General features: G+C 47.5%; 1 protein-coding gene across 2 annotated transcripts in view; it reads left to right on the forward strand.

Moving 5' to 3' along the window:
- MIB1 (MIB E3 ubiquitin protein ligase 1) overlaps positions 1-19,309 on the forward strand; it is a 203,770-nt gene that overhangs the window by 44,724 nt on the left and 139,737 nt on the right. For both annotated transcript variants that reach the window (XM_082258499.1, XM_082258498.1), the window contains exon 6: positions 3,288-3,492. In XM_082258499.1, coding sequence (XP_082114625.1) covers positions 3,288-3,492 — 205 coding nt within the window. The remainder of the gene's footprint in view (positions 1-3,287; positions 3,493-19,309) is intronic.

The raw sequence follows: 19,309 nt of genomic DNA on the forward strand, positions 1-19,309 counted from the left end.
TATGCATGTGGTCAGTATACCATACAATGTTGTGTTCAAATGTACGGGAACTGTGCCCACCCACACTGCAGAACTGGTTTGAGGTGTTGATTTGGCCTCTGAATTCCCCAGATCTCAATCCAGTCAGGCATCTGTGGGATGTGCTGGAAAAACAGGGACGATCTATGGAAACGCCACCTCTCAGAATTTAAAGGATATGCTAATGAAGGCTTGGTTCCAGATTCCACAGGATACCTTAAGATGTCTAGTGGTGTCCATGCCTCAATGGGACAGGGCTATTTTTTGGTCAAAGGGGGACCTATTTAATATTAGGCAGATGGTCATAAAGTTATGGTTGATCAGTGTGTATAGATACACACCCCTACTTCTGCATTCAGCATTTTTCTAGGGATTCACCATTATAGTTTCTGGTAGCACATACAGCTCTAAAACCTGTAACATATGTTTTAATTCCTAGTCTTAGGCTAGGTTCACGTATGTCTGGTACAAATTTCCCCTCTGTTTCACTCTGAATTTTCAAAGCAGCTGTTCAGCGGTTCAGCTGCGTTTTAAGATACAGTTCTGATGCAAATTTTTGGAGCCAGCATCCACCAGCGTCTTTAGCAATAGCTGGTTGTTAAGGAGAGGGCCGGGAAGCCGGCCACCGTGTCCGTAACAACCAATGACTAAATGTAAAAAAAAAAAAATTGCCGGCATTAAAAAATTGTAAAAAAAAACGGCATTGGCCCCCCAATCCATACCAGGCCCTTTGGGTCTGGTAAAGATTTTAAGGGGAACCCACACAGCACAACAAAATTAAAAAAACTGGCATGAGGTCCCCCCTCCCCAAATCCATACAAAACCCTTGAATCCCCTTTCCTGGTCTGCTATGCTTGCTTGAATAAGGGATCTAATATTGGCTGGGGGTGGCCACACCATTTTTTTCCTCATTGAATTTGTGTTCAAAACTCATGAATTGTGCTCAGAAAACGCCCAGGACTCTCTTTTAAAATTCACAGTGAATTCGCACTGACGCTGCACTGTGTATATGTGAACTGGCTCCATAGAAAGCCGATTTGGTTCTTATGTCATATAAATCAGATGCGGTTCAAAATGCATCCAATTTGCACATATGTAAAACCGAGCCTTAGAGAAAAATGTAACCATGTGTAACAGAAAAAAACTTGTTGCACATGAAAAATGCTCACAAATTCATTTGTCTACAGTGGTTAACGATCAAAGAATTTGGATGTGTAACTGCTTCCTGCCCTTGAGCTGTAGATTAAAGCTGAAGTGTATTTAAAGTGATTGTAAACCCTTACATATACCCAGTGAAGTGACTGGCCTCAGGTCCATCCTCCTATATAAGTTGTACCTGTTTATCTGAAGTTCTCACTTCTTTAAAGTGCAGAATTTATACAGTTTGTCTGAGGTTTTAGAAAGCAGTGGGCAGGGAGCTGAAGTTACACTTTGCAGAGCTCAGTGAAAGCTGATTGGGTGGAATGGACACACCCACCTGCACACAGGAACAATCTGCTGGAGCTCCCTCCCCTGTCATAGGTGACTCATGCTGATAGTAGAGGAAGGAGACAGAGCAATGACATTTAGTGCTCTGCATTGAGACAAGTACCCACTATAGATGGATGTGCTTTGTTCATATTTCATGTCGGAGGTTTACAACCACTTTAAATCTTTTTTTTTTATCTTTATCCTACAGTACAGGACACAGGAATTGATTCTTAGACCATGGGTTATATGCGGATACTTTCAGGTGAACTAACGAGCTTTGCTGGCAACCACCCTTCAGTGTGCCCATGTAATCCCCACTCCAGTTTTTTGTCTAGTGTCATTTGGTGATGGACTCCTTCTCTTGGAGAAGAATTTTTGATTTCTAACTTTTACAGTTTTTTTTTTTTTGACTAGGACTTCCTCCAAGATGTGACTGCTTATTGCCTAATAGCAGTTTCCGGATTGGTTACCCTTGATGTACATCGTGGGAACCATTCGGTTTTTGCAGTGGAGGGGCCAGCCTGTAATGTTTGTTTCAGGCACTGGATCCTGTGTTCAGTGCTCTCCTTGGTACTTGGTGAAACAAGTAAATTAGGCACAGGGTGCTATACAGCTGCAGCTCTGTGGTCCATTCCTGTGGCTCCCCTAAGACCCACCTAACAACTGTGCAGCTCTGTGTGCCGTACTTGCATGGGATGGCAGCCTATTTATTTGAAGACCGAGAGAGAATGACTGGGGAGACGGAGTGGTCGGGGTTATTTGGGTTGAGACGGAGTGGTCCGGGTTATTTGGGTTGAGACGGAGTGGTCGGGGTTATTTGGGTTCCTGGGGGGGGGGGGGGGGCAGTTCCTAGCAAAGCTTTTCTCATTGTCCAATCACCTGAAGGTAGTGGCATAGAACCCATGCTCATGGCTTATATCCATTCCTGTCCTGTACAAGATATGGAATTTACAGTTACAAAATTCCTATTATTTTTCTCTATAACTGCCATTTACATAACTTTTTTTTACCTTTTTTTTTTTTTTAATGAAGCATGTCTTCCTTTCAAGCCGAATTGGTTTCTGTACAGTGATGCCTGGTTCTCTTGCATTGGTTAAGAGCTTTGGGTCGAACATTGAAGTACATTGAAGAAATTTACTGCACTTATAATTTATTGATACATCTTCCAAATATACAACTGAAGGTCTGTACTTGAGATTTGGACCTGAGGTGGAGGAAGAGTCTGCAGGAGCCAGAGCATGCCACACCGTTCCAATGCTTTGCAGGCTCTAATGCTAAAAAAAATAATAAATGCACATTTCTATATTTTACTAAATGAGCGCATCTTTTTTTTTTTTTTTTTAATTCTGTTATTTTTCAACTTCCTTTAACAAACTTTCCAACAAATGGGTTGAGACCCACTATTAGCTATTGTTTTATGCAAAACCTTTATATCAAAAGGAACAAGAATTGTTGCTATAACTGCTTAAAAAAATGTTCGATGGAGTTCAGCTTCAGTTTGTAAGTCAAGTAGTCCATCTAAATCTGCTAATGCATTTAACATAACCCTCTCCACATCATATTAATAGCAACAGGGCTATGGAACTCCAAAGAAGTAACAGAACAATAGGAAATAGAAAAGCAGGGAGTTCAGATGGTCAAAGGATGTCCCATCTATTTTTCTCCCACTTTTAAAGGCTTATGAAGTCAATCTAAGGAGGGTGACACTGGAATGGAATTTATTTCTAGGTTTAGTGCATTTGTTGTACTTTGATATTTGCTGGTGCTCGTTAATTCCTTTTTTTCTTTTTTTTCTTTAGGTGAGCAAAATGGTAATCGCAATCCAGGTGGTCTGATGATTGGTGATCTTGTGAATATTGATCTAGAACTTGAAATTGTTCAGTCATTGCAACATGGTCATGGAGGCTGGACTGATGGCATGTTTGAAACACTTACAACTACGGGCACGGTCTGTGGCATTGATGAAGATCATGATATTGTAGTACAGTACCCAAGTGGAAATAGGTGAGCTCAGAAATTCACACATGGCTTATAATAGTAAGATGCTTTTCTATTTTGTAGAACAAGTCTTCCAGCCTAAAGCTGTATTCACAGGGGTGTTCAGCCATGATGCAAATCCAAGCAGCAGGAATCTACTGAAAATTTTGACACTTTGGGCCTATATTGGACATTTACACTTAGGGGTGTACTCCCTTTTGTTGCCAGTGGTTTAGTGTCATTTCTTCAGTGTTGTCACATGAAAATATTAAATAATATTCACAAAAAATGTGAGGGGTGTACTCACTTTTGGGAGATGCTGTATATGCTTATTTGCCTCGAACTGCATACATATATGCTTGTTTGCTTTGAACTGCATACATATATGCTTGTTTGCTTTGAACTGCATACATATATGCTTGTTTGCTTTGAACTGCATACATATATGCTTATTTGCCTTGAACTGCATACATATATGCTTATTTGTGAATTACAAAAATTATAACCCGTGCTAAAAGTTGAATGTGTTAAATAAAAGTAGTGGTAGGTTATGTGTACTGCAGCTGCTGCCCACTAAGTGAAAACTCAGAATGATGAATATGCCAAAAAGCAGCGCTTGCAATGATATAAATAGTGAAATATAAATACTTGGGTGTAAATAACATAAATACTTAAACAATAAGGTGCAATAGTACTGAATTGGATCATACCTAGGTGCATAAAGTGATGCACTTTCGGCAAACGGCTACCACCAAACATCACTTCCTGGATTCCGTGGAACGCATGCCGGCTGCGTTCCCGGAAGGAGCTGTGATCGCTGTTTAACCACTTTACCACCGGAGGATTTTGCTGTCTTACGTCCAGGCCACTTTTTGCGATTTGGCGCTGTGCAACTTTAACTGACAATTGCGCGGTAGTGCGACGCCGTACCCAAACTAAATTTACGTCCTTTTTTTTCCCCCACAAACAGAGCTTTCTTTTGGTGGTATTTGACCATCTGTGCGATTTTTTTTTTTTTTTTTTTTTTTTTTTTTTTTTTTTTTACTTTTTGCGCTATAAACAAATAAAGAGCGTTTTATTTTGAAAAAATAACAATATTTTGAACATTTTTTTTATATGAAATTCCCCCCCAAAAAAAATTTAATTTTTTTTACATTTTTGGCCAATTTGTTTTCTGCTACCTATGTTTGGTAAAACAAATCACAATAAACGTTTTTTGATTGGTTTGCGCAAAAGTTATTGCGTTTACTAACTAAGGGAAAGATTTTTGTCATTCTTGGTGTTTTGTTTTTTTTTTTTAACGAGTAATGGCGGCGATCTGCGATTTTTTTTTTTTTTTTTTTTTTGCGGGACTGCGACATTGCGGCGGACAGTTCGGACCCTTGACTGACATTTTTGACACTTTTGGGGGTACCAGTGACATTACTACAGTAATCAGTGCTATAAATATGCACTGTTACTGTAAAAATGACACTGGCAGGGAAGGGGTTAATTTTATTGGAGAGGGAGGGGTTAATGTATGCCTGGTGCTTACTAACGTGTGTGGGGGGAGGTGACTGAGTGACACAGGGACAGATCGCATGTTCAGCTATGCTGTTTGTCACTTAGGAGATCCGCCCGCTCTGTTTTACACAAGCGGGTGGATCTCCAAACTCGATTCCCCGACGATCGGGGAAGAGCAGCGGCGATCGCCGCCGCTCCTCCCCTGGCCCGACTCCCGCTGTGACTGAAAACAGCGGGAGCGCGCATACAGGGGGAGGAGGTCTACGTCGCTGGATGGAATTGAGCCACTTTGCCGCAGTACAGTCCCAGTGACTGGTCGGCAAGTGGTTAAGTGGATATTGTATCTTCTACATGCCCAGTATCTTTTCCTGTTTGTGAGTACTTTTAACCATTTGTATTAATAAACCTTTTGTGGGCTTCACTGTCAGTTTATTCCTTTTTTGACTGACACTGGAGAGAGTTTCCTTGTTGAACTACAGGTCCATACAATTCTTAGGCTCATTTGACTGGCTTTGGTGAGTGGATTCTCTTAGGGGGACGCGAGGCACCTTCCACTGTGTGGCGCACCTTTGGCATCAGCACCTTATTGAGCACCATTGCACTTAATTAAGGGATTATTAATTTGAGCAATTCTTTGAATTTTTATATTGTGGACATTGATACCGTTATTATTTGTACTTTTGCACTTATATTGAGCACCTTATTTTGGCTCATTACCATTGTATTCAAAATTGTTTGGATTTAGCACAATTGCACTTTATGCACCTACGTATGATCTAATTCAGTACTATTGCACCTTATTGTTTATGTATTTGTTATTTACACCCAAGTATTTATATTTCACTATTTATATCATTGCAAGCGCTGCTTTTTGGCATATTCTTATATGCTTATTTGCCTTGAACTACATACATATATGCTTATTTGCCTTGAACTGCATACATATATGCTTATTTGCCTTGAACTGCATACATATATGCTTATTTGCTTTGAACTGCATACATAAATGCATGTATGGCAAAAATACTTCTATACCTGCATATTGGCATACCTAGGTGCCTACATAACAGCATACATGGGTACCTGCATACTTGCATACCTACGGGGTTGCACAGTGGTAGACCAAGGTTGTTTTGGGCCTGCATCCTTGGGGGTCGTTGGCTAATAAAGTTGCTATGTTTTCCCTGTTATACCAGCTAAAATTGCTCCATTTGTGACTCAGCCCTTCGAGCTAACCACAGCTCCCGAGGGTTCACAAAGCTCCAAGCCCAGTGCTGGACTTGCTGAAGTCACAGGGGGTGTCAATCCTGGTCTGCCCTAATAATCTTTGCTCAAGAAGCAGTCGGTTTCAGGAAAGTCCTACTCCAAGTTTTTTTTGTAGAGTTATTCCTTCTGTCTGGAACATGAAGATCCAAGCATTGGATTGCCAGAGGGCTCTGTTCCCGGGGTGTTGCAGAGCTAAAATTGGTGGGTGATGGTTTGGAATCTAGAGAGGGTGAAATTCTTCCTTTCAGGGGTTTGGAAGATAACCACTGAGGCAAGTCGCTCCAGTTGGTTTGAAGGTGGCTACAGTTCTGTGGACTTGGTTTCCACAGGAGAGACTACTGCCCATTGATATCTTGAAACTTTTTGCCAGTACACCTTGCTCTAGATTATTGGACGAACCAGTTGTAGGTCCAATCCGACAATGCCTCTACAGTGGCGTGCAACTCTGGAAGGGAACCTCATTCCATCTGGGGCAAAACAGGTGCTGTCCCTGTCACCAGTACATATTCCAGGTAAAGAATAATAACGGGGGTTTTTCCAGTCATCGGCAACTAATGCTGGGACCACGAGGTTCCTGCTTCCTGAGATTTTTTTTTGGGCAATCTGCCAACTTTGGGGAACTCTGCACGTGGATCTAGTGCAGTGATGGCGAACCTTGGCACCCCAGATGTTTTGGAACTACATTTCCCATGATGCTAAGCATTCTGGGGTGCCAAGGTTCGCCATCAGTGATCTAGTGGATAACAAGTTCTACAATTAGTTGGAAAGGTTGTGTGCAGGACGAGAGTCTCACTGGAAATAGGGGTAGATGCACTGGTAACACCTTAGGAACCAGTTCTCCCTAATTAATGCCTTCCTTCTGTTTCGACTACTACCGCATCTTTTGTGGAAAATCTGGGAGGTGGTAACACTGGTAATAGTGTTAGCCGAATTAGCCCAGGAGGACTTGGTACTCTGACGTAGCCTTGGACACTTCCAGTCCAGCTTAACCGAATGGTCTTGGGTCCTGTTATCTCCGCTCTGTTGAGCGCCTGGAAGTCGGCTTCAGGGAGTTTCAATTACAGGACTTGAAAATATTTTTGCCTGGATTGAAGCCAGAAAGTGGATAGTGGGAGTTTTTTTTCCTTTCCCCTAGCGGGAAGGGAACTGAGATTGGCCTTAGGTACCATTAGGAGTCAGATTCTTTCCTGTCCATTTTTTTCTAGAAGCCGTTGTTTCTCACTCCTTGATCCATACTTTATACGGGGTGTAATGCAGACAGTTCCTCCTGTCAGGCCACCCTTGTGTCCTTGGGTCTTGAATTTGTTTTTGACTGTCCTTGCAGAGGCCACCTTTTGAACCAGTTTAACCGCTTTAAGACAGCCCGCCGAACATTTACTGTGACAGGCAGCCACTCCTGCCTGAACCGACGTAGCCCTACATTGGTTTGCGCGCCTGGTGCTAGGGGGCTCCACTAGGCAGTGGGGATGTCGATGCACTGGGCATCTGCGATCACGCCCCACTGAGATAGAACGGTCAGCTGTTGTAAAGCTGACTGTTCTCTCTGAAATGATCACAGAGCGCCTGTAATCCTGCTATATAGGATCACAGGTCTCTCTGATCATTTCACAAGCCCCATACAGTTAGTAAACACTCCCCTTGGCTCACACTTAACCCTTTGATCACCCCTAGGTTAACCCCTTCCCTGCCAATGTCATTATTACAGTAACAGTGCATCTTTTTAGCACTGATTACTGTAGTGTCACTGATTCCCCCCCCCCAAAAAGTGTAAAAAATGTCAAGGGTCTGATCTGTCTGCTGCAATGTCGCAGTCCCGCTAAAAATTGCAGATCGCTGCCATTACTAGTAAAAATAAATAAATAAAAATTACATAAATATTTCCCCTAGTTTGTGGACGCTATCATTTTTGCGCAAACCAATCAAAATACGCTTATTGCTATTTTTTTTTTTTTTTTTACCAAAAATATGTAGCAGAATACAAATTGCCCTAAAAGGATGAAAAAAATAGTTTTTTTTTTTTGGGGGGGGGGGGGGGAAGTTGTATAGCAGAAAGTGAAAAACATGTTTTCTCTTACGTCCTCCGACAGTCGCCGCCTCTCCATATTCGTCACAATGGGGGTAATTGACCTTTGCTCCGTAGGAGTAGCTAGGCAACAGAATATGTCAATATTAAAGCTTTTAGCATATCCCACCCCCAGGGGGTGGTCCCCTCAGTCAATACCCTCCTGCTTCCTGTATCCATACCTCAGTTTCATTGTCTAGCTTTCAGGAGTTAGCTGGCTTTTTCTGTGCTGGGGCATTTTGTCTCAGCCTTTATCTTCTTTTTGATTTTATTTGAGTTTTTTTCTCTCTCTTTACTTAGCTGTTACTTTTGTCAGCATTAGTTAGTTCTTCTGATGAAGAGGATCGTGCGGGCTGGGTCTCGGGCTGGCCCCCCTGGTTGCAGGTTGTGGGTGGCAGTGGCTTCCCAGCCTGCCATCGAGCGTTCAGTCAGGTTTTTTCCTGGCATTGGTGAACGACCCATCCCTGTTCGCTGCAGGGATGCTGCGGTGAGGTGGCTACCTCACTGGACGCCATGCGGTTTCGCACCGCAGTTTTGATGCGTCCTGGCTGCGACTCTCCCTGTCTTCTGTGCAGCGGCTTGATCGCTTGGGCGGGCTCCCCACGCCATTTAGAAGGTAAGTGTATCTGTGTGGGGACCTGTCTGTTTAGGGGGTGTCAGTCTGGGACTGTGTAACCCTGTTTCTGTACACACTATTGGACTCCCTATCTGTTTTGGCTGCATTCTGTGGACTGCAAGGAGGGGGACATACTGCACTGTTTCTGTGTTCAGACTGTGTGCTTCTATTACTGTGTGACAGGCTGTATGCTGTGGGGCATGATTTGATCGTGTTTGTGCATACATGTGGCGGCCGCTGCTGCGGTCCACCATTTTTTATTATACTGCAGGCGTGTGAGGGTGTTTTACTGTGTGCGGGGAGCGGCGTTTTTGGCGCCAAGCGCCGCCATTTTGGCGGCGATCGCTCCGGCCTCATGTTAGCACTGCAGGATCTCTGCCTTTACTTCCTCCCCCGGCGGCCATTTTTTTGTAGCCTTCCATAGGCTTTATAGGAGCGGCCTTGATTGCATCACTTCCTTTTCCCTGGGCACACCGATCGATACAGCAGCAGCAGTGATCTCTCCAGGTTTTTACCCTCTTTATTCCTGTATTCCTTGCCTGAATTTGTACTTTTCCCTGTGGGGGTCGGCTTGTGCTGGTGTGTGTGTGCGGTGGGCTGCGCTCGCCGCGCTTTTAAAGGGGCAGTTACCCTTTTTTTATCCTGCAAACTTTTGGGGGCATGGATTCTCAGGAAAGCAAATTTCCTCCCACTTTACTGGGAGGCCAAGGGGCTGCTTCTGTTCCCCCTGAGGGGGGCGATTTGGCCACCATTGTGGCTAACCTGACTGCTCAGGTACAGATGCTTGTGGCTGCTCAATCCACAAAACGGCCCAGAGTTTCAATCTCCTCTGATTCAGAGGGCGATGGTGATGGGGCTGCTATGGCTGGGGTCCCCTTATCGGGGTCCCATTCGTCCCTGGACTTTGCAGGGTCGGAAGGGGAGGCAGAGGTTTAGGGGGTTGATGATTGCCCCCCTGGCTCGTCTGAAGAGCTTGCAATCATGGATGAATTGGTTGCTTCTATCAAACAAACGCTGCATTTACAGGATGAACCGTGTCCGCCTGCCGTTCTGGCTTCTTATGGGACACAGCGGAGACGCAAAACATCGCAGGTTTTTCCTTGCACTGAGGATTTTCAGCGCGCTGTTAGTGAACAATGGCGCAATCTAAAAAAGCCTTTTGCTGTGCCAAGTAGGTTCAAGCTGCGTTATCCTTTCACGCCCGCTGAACGTTGGTGTGTACCACCTCCGGTGGATCACGTGGTGGCGGTTTTGAATAAATCCACTGCGATTCCGGCAGAGGATACCCCGGTGTTCCCGGGACCCTACGGACAGGAGACTGGAGTCTCTTGCCCGCCATACTTACTCGGTTACCGGTTCCATGCTAAAAGCTATTTTTGCTTCCCTTATGGCAGCTCAGGATGTCGCGGATTGGACGCAGGTACTCAGGCGCGTCCTGGTGGCTGATTCTGCCCCGCCGACAACATTGGCTATGGTGGATCAGATTCATCAGGGTGTCATGTATTTGTGTGATGCGGAATTAGATGTAATTCCTTTGGCTGCACGTGTGCACAGCGTGGCGGTGTTGACACGCCGTTTGATTTTGGCTGAAATGTTGGTCTGTGGACCAATCTTCTCGCAAGACTTTGGCTAATTTGCCCTATACGGGATCTCGCCTTTTTGGCGACTCACTGGAGACGCTGATTAAGGGGATCTCTGGGGGTAAGGGCACGCTCTTGCCCCAATCTCACAAGGCTAAGGGTGCTCAAGGTAAGAAGCATGCTTCGTTTAGGCCCTCTCAGGGGTCCTTTCGTGCCTTTCGGTCGCACTATAAGGGCAAGCCCTTCAAGGGTCAAGGCTCCCAAAAGAAACCGCGGGCAGGTAAGCAGAAGTCCGGCCAGTCCGGGTCCGCTGCCCATAACAACGCGGCCTGAAGGGACGCCCTCACCCAGTTCTGAGGTGGGGGGACGTTTGCTCGGTTTTCTTCAACCCTGGTTGGCCCGCGTTCGGGACAGGTGGGTTCAGGAAATCGTTCGATCTGGATACAAGATCGAGTTTCTCTCTCGGCCGGCGGGCAGATTTTTTCCCTCAAATCTTCAGCTGTCTCCGGAGCGTTTGCGGGATCTGCACCTGGCGGTGCAGGACCTGCGGGCTCAGGGAGTGGTGGTTCCGGTGCCTCATCGGGACAGATTTCGGGGGTTTTATTCAAATCTGTTCACTGTGCCCAGAAAGGAGGGCAAGGTACGTCTGATTCTGGACTTGAAAGCTCTGAACCGCTTTGTGCGGGTTCGCAAGTTCCGCATGGAATCCCTGCGCTCGGTGGTGGCTGCTCTAGTTCCGGGAGAATTCATGGCATCCATCGATTTGAAGGATGCGTATCTTGACATCCCCATTTTCGAGGGTCACCAGAGGTACCTTCGATTCGCCTTGCGGAGGATCATTACCAATTCGTGGCGTTACCCTTCGGTCTCGCTTCGGCTCCGCGGGTGTTCACCAAGGTGCTTGCACCAGTTCTGGCCTTATTGAGAGCCTAGGGTATATCAATCCTGGGGTATCTGGACGACATTCTGGTTCGGTCTGCGACCAGTCAGGGTCTGGTGAAGGACCTGTCCGTCACGATGCAGACTCTGCAGGAGTTTGGTTGGACGATAAACTTCCCAAAATCGACGCTGTGCCCGTCGGTTCGTCTTCCCTATCTGGGAATGATCCTGGAGTCTGTTCAGGCGAAGGTCTTCCTACCGGAGGACAAGCTCAGGACACTTCAGGACGAAGTCAGGTCCCTTCGGGACGTTCCGTGCTCATCCCTCCGGACGGGCATGCGGTGTCTAGGTTTGATGGTCTCGGCTTTCGAGGCGATTCCCTTTGCCCAGTTCCACACGAGGGGTCTCCAGGCGGAGATCCTGTCCAGGTGGGACGGGCGACCACAATCTCTGGATCTTCAGATCTCGTTGAGTCCTCGCACCAGAAGGGATCTTCTGTGGTGGCTCCAGTCCCCGGCGGTGTCGGGGGGGCAAGTCTTTTCGTCCGCTTTCATGGACGGTGATCACCACAGATGCCAGCCTGTCGGGCTGGGGTGGTGTTCTGGGCGTTCTGTCCGCCCAGGGTACTTGGTCGGAGGGGGAATCCTCCCTTCCGATCAACAATCTGGAATTGCGGGCGATAAATCTCTGCCTTCGACGTTGGACGGACAGGCTTCAGGGCCGTCTGGTTCGGGTGCAGACGGACAATGCCACAGCGGTGGCCTACATCAACCACCAAGGGGGAACCAGGAGTGCCCGAGCGGCTCGGGAAGTGGCCGATATCCTGGGCCGAGGCGCACGTCCCGGCGATCACGGCGGTTCACATTCTGGGGGTGGAGAACTGGCAAGCGGATTATCTGAGTCGCCAGTCTCTGGACCAGGGGGAATGGTCGCTCCACCCGGATGTCTTCCAGATGTTGTGCGCGAAGTGGGGTCTCCCAGATGTGGACCTGTTCGCGTCTCGTCTGAACAACAAGGTGGAAAGGTTCGTGGCAAGGGCGCGCGATCCTCGGGCGGACGCGTCAGACGCGTTAGTGGCTCCGTGGCATCAGTATCGACTGATGTATGCTTTCCCACCGATTCAGTTGCTATCCCGGTTCCTTCGCAGGTTGTCCTCGGAACCGCTCACGGTGATTCTGGTGGCGCCAGACTGGCCCCGCCGGTCTTGGTACGCAGACCTTGTGAATCTGGCGGTCGACGCTCCATGGCGTCTGCCTCTTCGAGAAGATCTTCTGTCTCAAGGACCGATATTCCATCCTGCTTTACAGTCGCTGGCTTTGACGGCCTGGCTGTTGAAACCGAGGTCCTGAAGGATAGGGGTCTCTCCCCGGAGGTCATTCATACTTTGATCAATGCTAGAAAGGCCTCTTCGGGGAAGATTTACTACCGTACTTGGAAGGCCTATTTTGCCTGGTGTGAGTCCAGGGGGTTTTCCCCCCGCTCATACTCGGTGTCTCGGGTGTTGTCTTTCCTTCAAACGGGTGTGGACCAGCGTTTGGCGTTGGCCACGATTAAGGGTCAGATTTCTGCACTGGCCGTTCTCTTTCAGCGCCCTGTGTCGTCTAATTCTCTGGTTGGCACTTTTGTCCAAGGGGTGCGACACCTGGAGGGAGCCTTTGCCTCCATGGGACTTGAACCTTGTTCTGTCCGTGTTACAACATGCTCCCTTTGAGAAGATCAGGGAGATCTCATTGCCTCTGTTGTCTAGGAAGGTCGCCTTTTTGGTGGCGATCACTTCAGCTCGCAGAGTGTCGGAGCTGGCAGCTTTGTCCTGCAGGTCTCAGTATCTGGTGCTTCACTTGGATAAGGTGGTCTTGCGACCTAATCCTTCTGTTCTTCCGAAAAGGATCTCGGAATTTCACCTCCAATGAGGACATTGTCTTGCCTTCGCTTTGCGCGAAGCCTAAGCATCCGAAGGAGGTGGCCTTACATTCCTTGGATGTTGTTCGGGCGATCAGGGTTTACCTGTCATCGACAAAATCCTTTCGCAAGATGGATTCTCTCTTTGTCCTTCCTGAGGGACCTCGGAAGGGCATGGCGGCGTCGGCTTCTACCATCGCCAAATGGATCAGACAGACCATTGAGCAGGCCTATGCTTTGAAGGGAAAAGTTCCCCCTATGCCTGTGAAGGCGCACTCTACCAGATCTCTGAGTACGTCTTGGGCCTGTCATCATAGGGCTTCTGTGGCCCAGGTGTGTAAGGCGGCGACTTGGTCGTCCGTTCACACCTTCTCAAAGTTCTACAAAGTGGATGTTCAGGCATCGGCAGATGCTTTCTTTGGCTGCAAGGTTCTTAGTGCGGCAGTACCTTAGGGTCCCTTGTTTTTGGGCCCTTGGCTGTTTGGGATGTTTTTATCCCTGGGTTATTTGTTCTTCCTGGGTTGTTGCTCCTTTTGAGCAAAGTTTTTTTTTTTTTCATGCTGCCCAGCTGGTTTCCTTCCTTTGGTAAGGTTACTTTCTCTGATATGCGTCCGGCGTTGCCTTAGGCGCGGCTGCGTTTCCCACCCCTAATGCATGCACTGCTTTGGGACGTCCCCATTGTGCCGAATATGGAGAGGCGGCAACTGTCGGAGGACGTAAGAGAAAACGGGATTTTTGTAAAATCTTACCTGTAAAATTCCTTTCTCTGAGTCCTCCGACAGTCGCCGCCCCCGCCCCTCTTTTGGGGTTTGTTTATGTACTCTACTGCTATTCTACTGAAACTGAGGTATGGATACAGGAAGCAGGAGGGTATTGACTGAGGGGACCACCCCCTGGGGGTGGGATATGCTAAAAGCTTTAATATTGACATATTCTGTTGCCTAGCTACTCCTACGGAGCAAAGGTCAATTACCCCCATTGTGACGAATATGGAGAGGCGGCGACTGTCGGAGGACTCAGAGAAAGGAATTTTACAGGTAAGATTTTACAAAAATTCAGTTTTTTTTTTTTTTTCCAGAAATGTCACTTTTTTTGTTTATAGCGCAAAAAATAAAAAGCGCACAGGTGATCAAATACCACCAAAAGAAATTCTATTTGTGGGAAAAAAGGACATCAATTTTATTTTCAGTACAGCGTCGCAAGACCGTACAATTTTCTGTAAAGTAACGCATTGCCGAATCGCAAAAAATGGCATGGTCATTAAGGGGGCAAATCCTACCGGTCCAGAAGTGGTTAAACTGTTATTGCTTCGACTCAGAAGGTGGCTTCTTTGGTTGCTATCACTTCAGCAAGTGGAGTGTCAGAGCTGACCGCTCTAACGCAAGGAGCTGTTCTTCGTTTTACATCAGAAGGTGATGTTGCGTCCTCCTCCATCTTTTTTGCTTAGAGTAGTTTCTAGTTTTCACTTGAATCAGGACACTGTCGAGTAAGATCGCTGCATGCTCTTTAGGTAGTTCAGGCGGTCAGGATTTACTTGAATTGTCAGCGCAGGTCAGGAATCTTGGTTTGTGCTGCAAGCAGAGCCCAAGAAGGGCAGAAGGCATCCAAGTTAACTATTTTCATTTGGATCTGCCAGTTAATTATTCAAGCCTATGGTTTGAAAGGGCAAGGTCCCCAAAACTTTTTGGTGAGAGTGCTCGCAACCAGGTGTGTGGGGGCATCTTGAGCCATCCAGTATCATGTATCAGTGGCTCAGGTGCCTAAGGCCACTACATGGTCTTTTTTGGTTTATACATTCACAGGATTTTACCAGATGGATATCAAAGCCACGGAGGATACTGCTTTGGCCACAACTATGTTACGGGCGGCAGAATATTTCCTTCTTAGGTGGCAGTTTCTGTGATTGTGTCTCCCTCCCCTCAAGGGCATTGCTTTAGGACATCCCACATAGTAATTATCAGTGTCCCGTGATGTACAATAAAGAAAGTTGTATTTCTCTTACAAATGCAGCCTCTTCCAAGTTTCATCACTATTGGGTAATGGCTCCCTCTGCAGGAGCAGGCTAGGTAGTGAAACTTCATTAAAAAGCTTTAACTAGACACGCCTTAGGGGCTGTCCCTCTCGACATTACCCTCAGACACTTAGAGCTTACTAATCAGTTTATTGCTGCCTAGCTCAGGAGTAGGACCTAGGCTACCCTGCTGGGACTCCAGTCTCAGTTTTGCTTTTATTCTTTGAAAAATGTTTTTATTTTTCTTCACTCGCTAAAGCTAGTCAGGGGGATCCTTCTGGAGAACTACAAGCGACAGCCGGGCTGGGCTTCGCCCTGGATAATCTAGATCCTTATGGTACCCCAGTCTGGCCTGCGGTCTGCCCAGGCCTTGCCACGACGGTGCCCCACAAAATGGCGCCCCCCCCCCCTGTCCCTGGGACAGTCCTCTGATGTGGGCCCACTCCTGGGGATGTCAGAGCTGCGATCTCTGTGGTGTCCCCCCTGGCCGGTCTTGGAGGATCCTGCCTCCCTGCTCCTTATGGGGGCACTCTAGCGGCGCCCACTGCGTGGGGGGGGGGGGATTAAGGCTCTTACCTTGTCCTGGGGGGCTTTCTATAGTGGATACCTGCGGTGGCCAGGGTTCCTGGGCTCCTGACTGTCGGCGCCGTTTTCGGCTGCCATTTTGGGTGAGGGCATGCCTGGCTGCATCAGTGTAAGAGCAGCAGCCATTTTCTCTATCGCTCATTGACAGACGTAGTCTTCTTGATTCTCAAGAGCTGGGTTATGTTGTCTCCGCAGGAGTAGGACTAGGCAGAATGACAAAACGTTCTGGCTCCACCCTAGGGGGCAGTCCCTGAGGGTATATCCTCCCTCTCTCTGCTACAGGGAATCAGTTTTTTTCTGTCTAGTCAGGAGTAAGGACCTAAGTTCCTTGCTGGGATCTTTTGGTCCTGGCAAGACTTTTTTTCTTTAAGAAAAAGACATTTTTTAGGTAGTTTTCTCCAGTGTTTTTTTCCTGTGAGATCTTCAAGCAAAAATGCCGGACTGGGCGACACTTGTGGTCACCCCAGCCGGCCTACGAGCGCGTGCAGACCATGGCATTGCGCTTGGTCGGCCGCGACATATTCAAGTAAGTATGCGGGGCCGGGCGACGGGCTGGATGTTGAGATCCAGTGGTCACCCCGGTTTCTGCCTAAAAGCGCGTGCAGACCAGTGCGCTGAGTCGGCCGCGACGGAGTCCCAGTAAAGGGACTGACTTTGCGAGTTAAAAGCTCGCTTGGACGCCAGGTACCAGAAGAGTCGAGGCGTCCACAAACCCCCACCCCGGTGGAGAGGGTATTGTGAAGAGAGGGTGCCTGTCGGTTCGGTATGGTGAGTAAACGTTCCCTTTTTTTCCTCATTTATGAGGCAGTATATATTATGGGCCCCTCCATACATGGTCAGTATATATCTGATACTTACAAGTCCCCCTTGTAATACAGCATGTGTTTGTGGGAAGTGGACTTGGTTCAAGAGCTAACACTCTACCCAGCAGACTGTAACATTACAGTAGACATAGGAGGTATAATCCTACCTTATGTGCAGTGTATCTCTGTAGATCCATATGTCACCTCTCAGCAGAGTGCAGGTGGATGTGCTGGGAAGACGATATCGGCGGTCCGCCGCCATTTTGCCGTAGACCGAATGCATATATGTCCTCAGGTCACGCCGGCCGCCATGTTTTTGGAGTCTTATGTCTCTTCTATGGGGGCGGCCATGTTTTGTGAGCCCAGCTTCCTCGTGGAGGGCTGGGAACGCCGGAAGGCGTACACAGGGGGCGGAGCCACGCCTTCTGCCCGGGAAAAAGCAAACAGCTCCTTCCAGTCTGTGTAAGACAGACGCTGGCTGCAGTTTATTGGAAACTGCACTGCATCGGTTGGTGAGCCTTGGGGGTCCCTCTCTCTCTCTCTGGGATCGAGAAGCAGGTACTCTGAGGGGCGCTATTGCGCTAGGGGGAGACACACAAAAAAAAAAAAAAAAAAAAAGTTTTTTTGTTTTTGCTGGCAAAAGTGTCCTGTATTAACATGGACCCTGCCACTCATGTATCTCCTCCGGATCCCCTCGAGGGGTCTGCGGGATCCTCCAGCACCCCATTGACAATTGAATCTTTGTCAGCTATTATGGAAACTTTTGTGTCCCGGGTGGAAGTGGCTTGTCAGGGACAGGGCGCAAGAAAGCGACCCCCGCCTAACCCCTTATTATCTGAAACCTCGGATTCAGACTCTGAGCCTATTTCTGCAGTTGCAGGTACTTCATCTGGTATTGGTGTCTCGGGTCCTGTCTCTTCAGACAGTGAGGAGGATGTTTCGGCATCAGCCATAGCCCGAGAGGAAGCGTTGGTAAACGCACTCATTGTATCTGTTCAAGAGACTTTAAGGTTACAGGGTATTCCATCAGAAATAGCTGAAACTGAGATCCCTTTTGGGACTAAAAAGCGCATCAAAGTAGCAAAGGTTTTTCCATTGCCCAAATGTTTTGGCAATCCAATCGATGAAGAATGGCGTCTGCCAAAACGCACTTTTAATATTTCTAAACGCATTGACAGGCGTTATCCGTTTGAGGAAACCCTTATTAAGAAATGGACAGAACCACCTGTGGTGGATTCACCAATTGCTAGATTGAATAAAGCCACGGTTTATTCCTTTAGAAGACGCTCCCTCTTTTAAAGATCCAGTGGATCGCAAGATAGAAGCTATGTCTCGCACCATGTTTTCCTTGATTGGATCAGCTTTCAGGCCAATAATTGCTATTGGTCTGGTTTCGCAGGCTGTAACTGAATGGACCAAGTGGTTACGCCGGGACTTAGAAGAAGTCCCTCAGGCGGTATCAGATTTGTTGGAACAAATGATACAGGGGTTACAGTTTGTATGTGATGCGGCGTTAGACGCCACTCCATTAATGGCGCGAGCATCAGTCTCAGCAGTGGTTCTCAGGCGTACACTGTGGCTAAAAGGTTGGATAGCCGACCAAGGTTCCAAAAAAGCATTGGCTAATATCCCCTTTTCAGGAGAGCGTCTATTTGGAGCCAACTTAGATGAGATCATTAAGGATCTCACCGGTGGAAAAAGCACCTTTTTACCGCAAAATTTTAAAGGTAGAGGAACTCGTCAAAGACGAGGGCCTTCTTTTTCTGCTCACAAGAGGTTTTTTCGTCCAGCGGGTGAAAAAACGAAGTCCTCCAAAGCTCCTGCAGGAGGCGTCAGGGGTCGTTGGTCGGGCAAGCAAAAGCCCGCCCCCTCCAGACCTGAAGATAAACCATCCAAAGCCTGAAGGTGCGCCCCCACCCATAACTGGGGTGGGGGGACGTCTTCGCCGGTTCCCGGATCCATGGCTTTCCAGAATCCCGGACAAATGGGTTTGCGAAGTCATAAAGTCAGGGTACAAGATCGAGTTTCGATCTCTCCCACCGGCGCGATTCTTCCCTTCCAATATCCGACTATCTCCGGATCGTCTAGAAGATCTGCGGAGAGCAGTCACAGATTTACTACAACAAGGAGTGGTAGTCCACGTTCCTTGGACAGAACGGTTTCAAGGGTTTTATTCAAACCTGTTTACAATACCCAGGAAAGAGGGCAAAGTGCGTCCAATTCTGGACTTAAGAGCACTCAATTCTTTCGTCAACATAAGAAGATTCAGAATGGAGTCCATTCGCACGGTAGCAGCCTTCCTGCATCCAGGGGATGTCCTAGCGTCCATAGACATCAAGGACGCCTATCTTAACATTCCCATTTTCGCAGGACATCAGCGTTTTCTACGCTTTTCCGTAGAGGAGAACCACTATCAGTTTGTGGCGTTACCTTTCGGTCTCGCCACGGCTCCGCGGGTCTTCACAAAGGTGTTGGCCCCAATGTTGGCACTTCTGCGCCAAAGAGGTATATCGATTCTAGGTTACCTAGACGATCTTCTGCTTCATGCAGAGTCTCCTCAGACCTTGCTACAAAACATAGAAATTACTATGATTTCTTTACAGGAATTCGGGTGGCTGGTGAACCAGCAAAAGTCTTTTC

Source organism: Pelophylax lessonae, assembly GCF_965119305.1.
Source record: "Pelophylax lessonae genome assembly, chromosome: 5".
NCBI classification, from domain to species: Eukaryota; Metazoa; Chordata; class Amphibia; order Anura; family Ranidae; genus Pelophylax; species Pelophylax lessonae.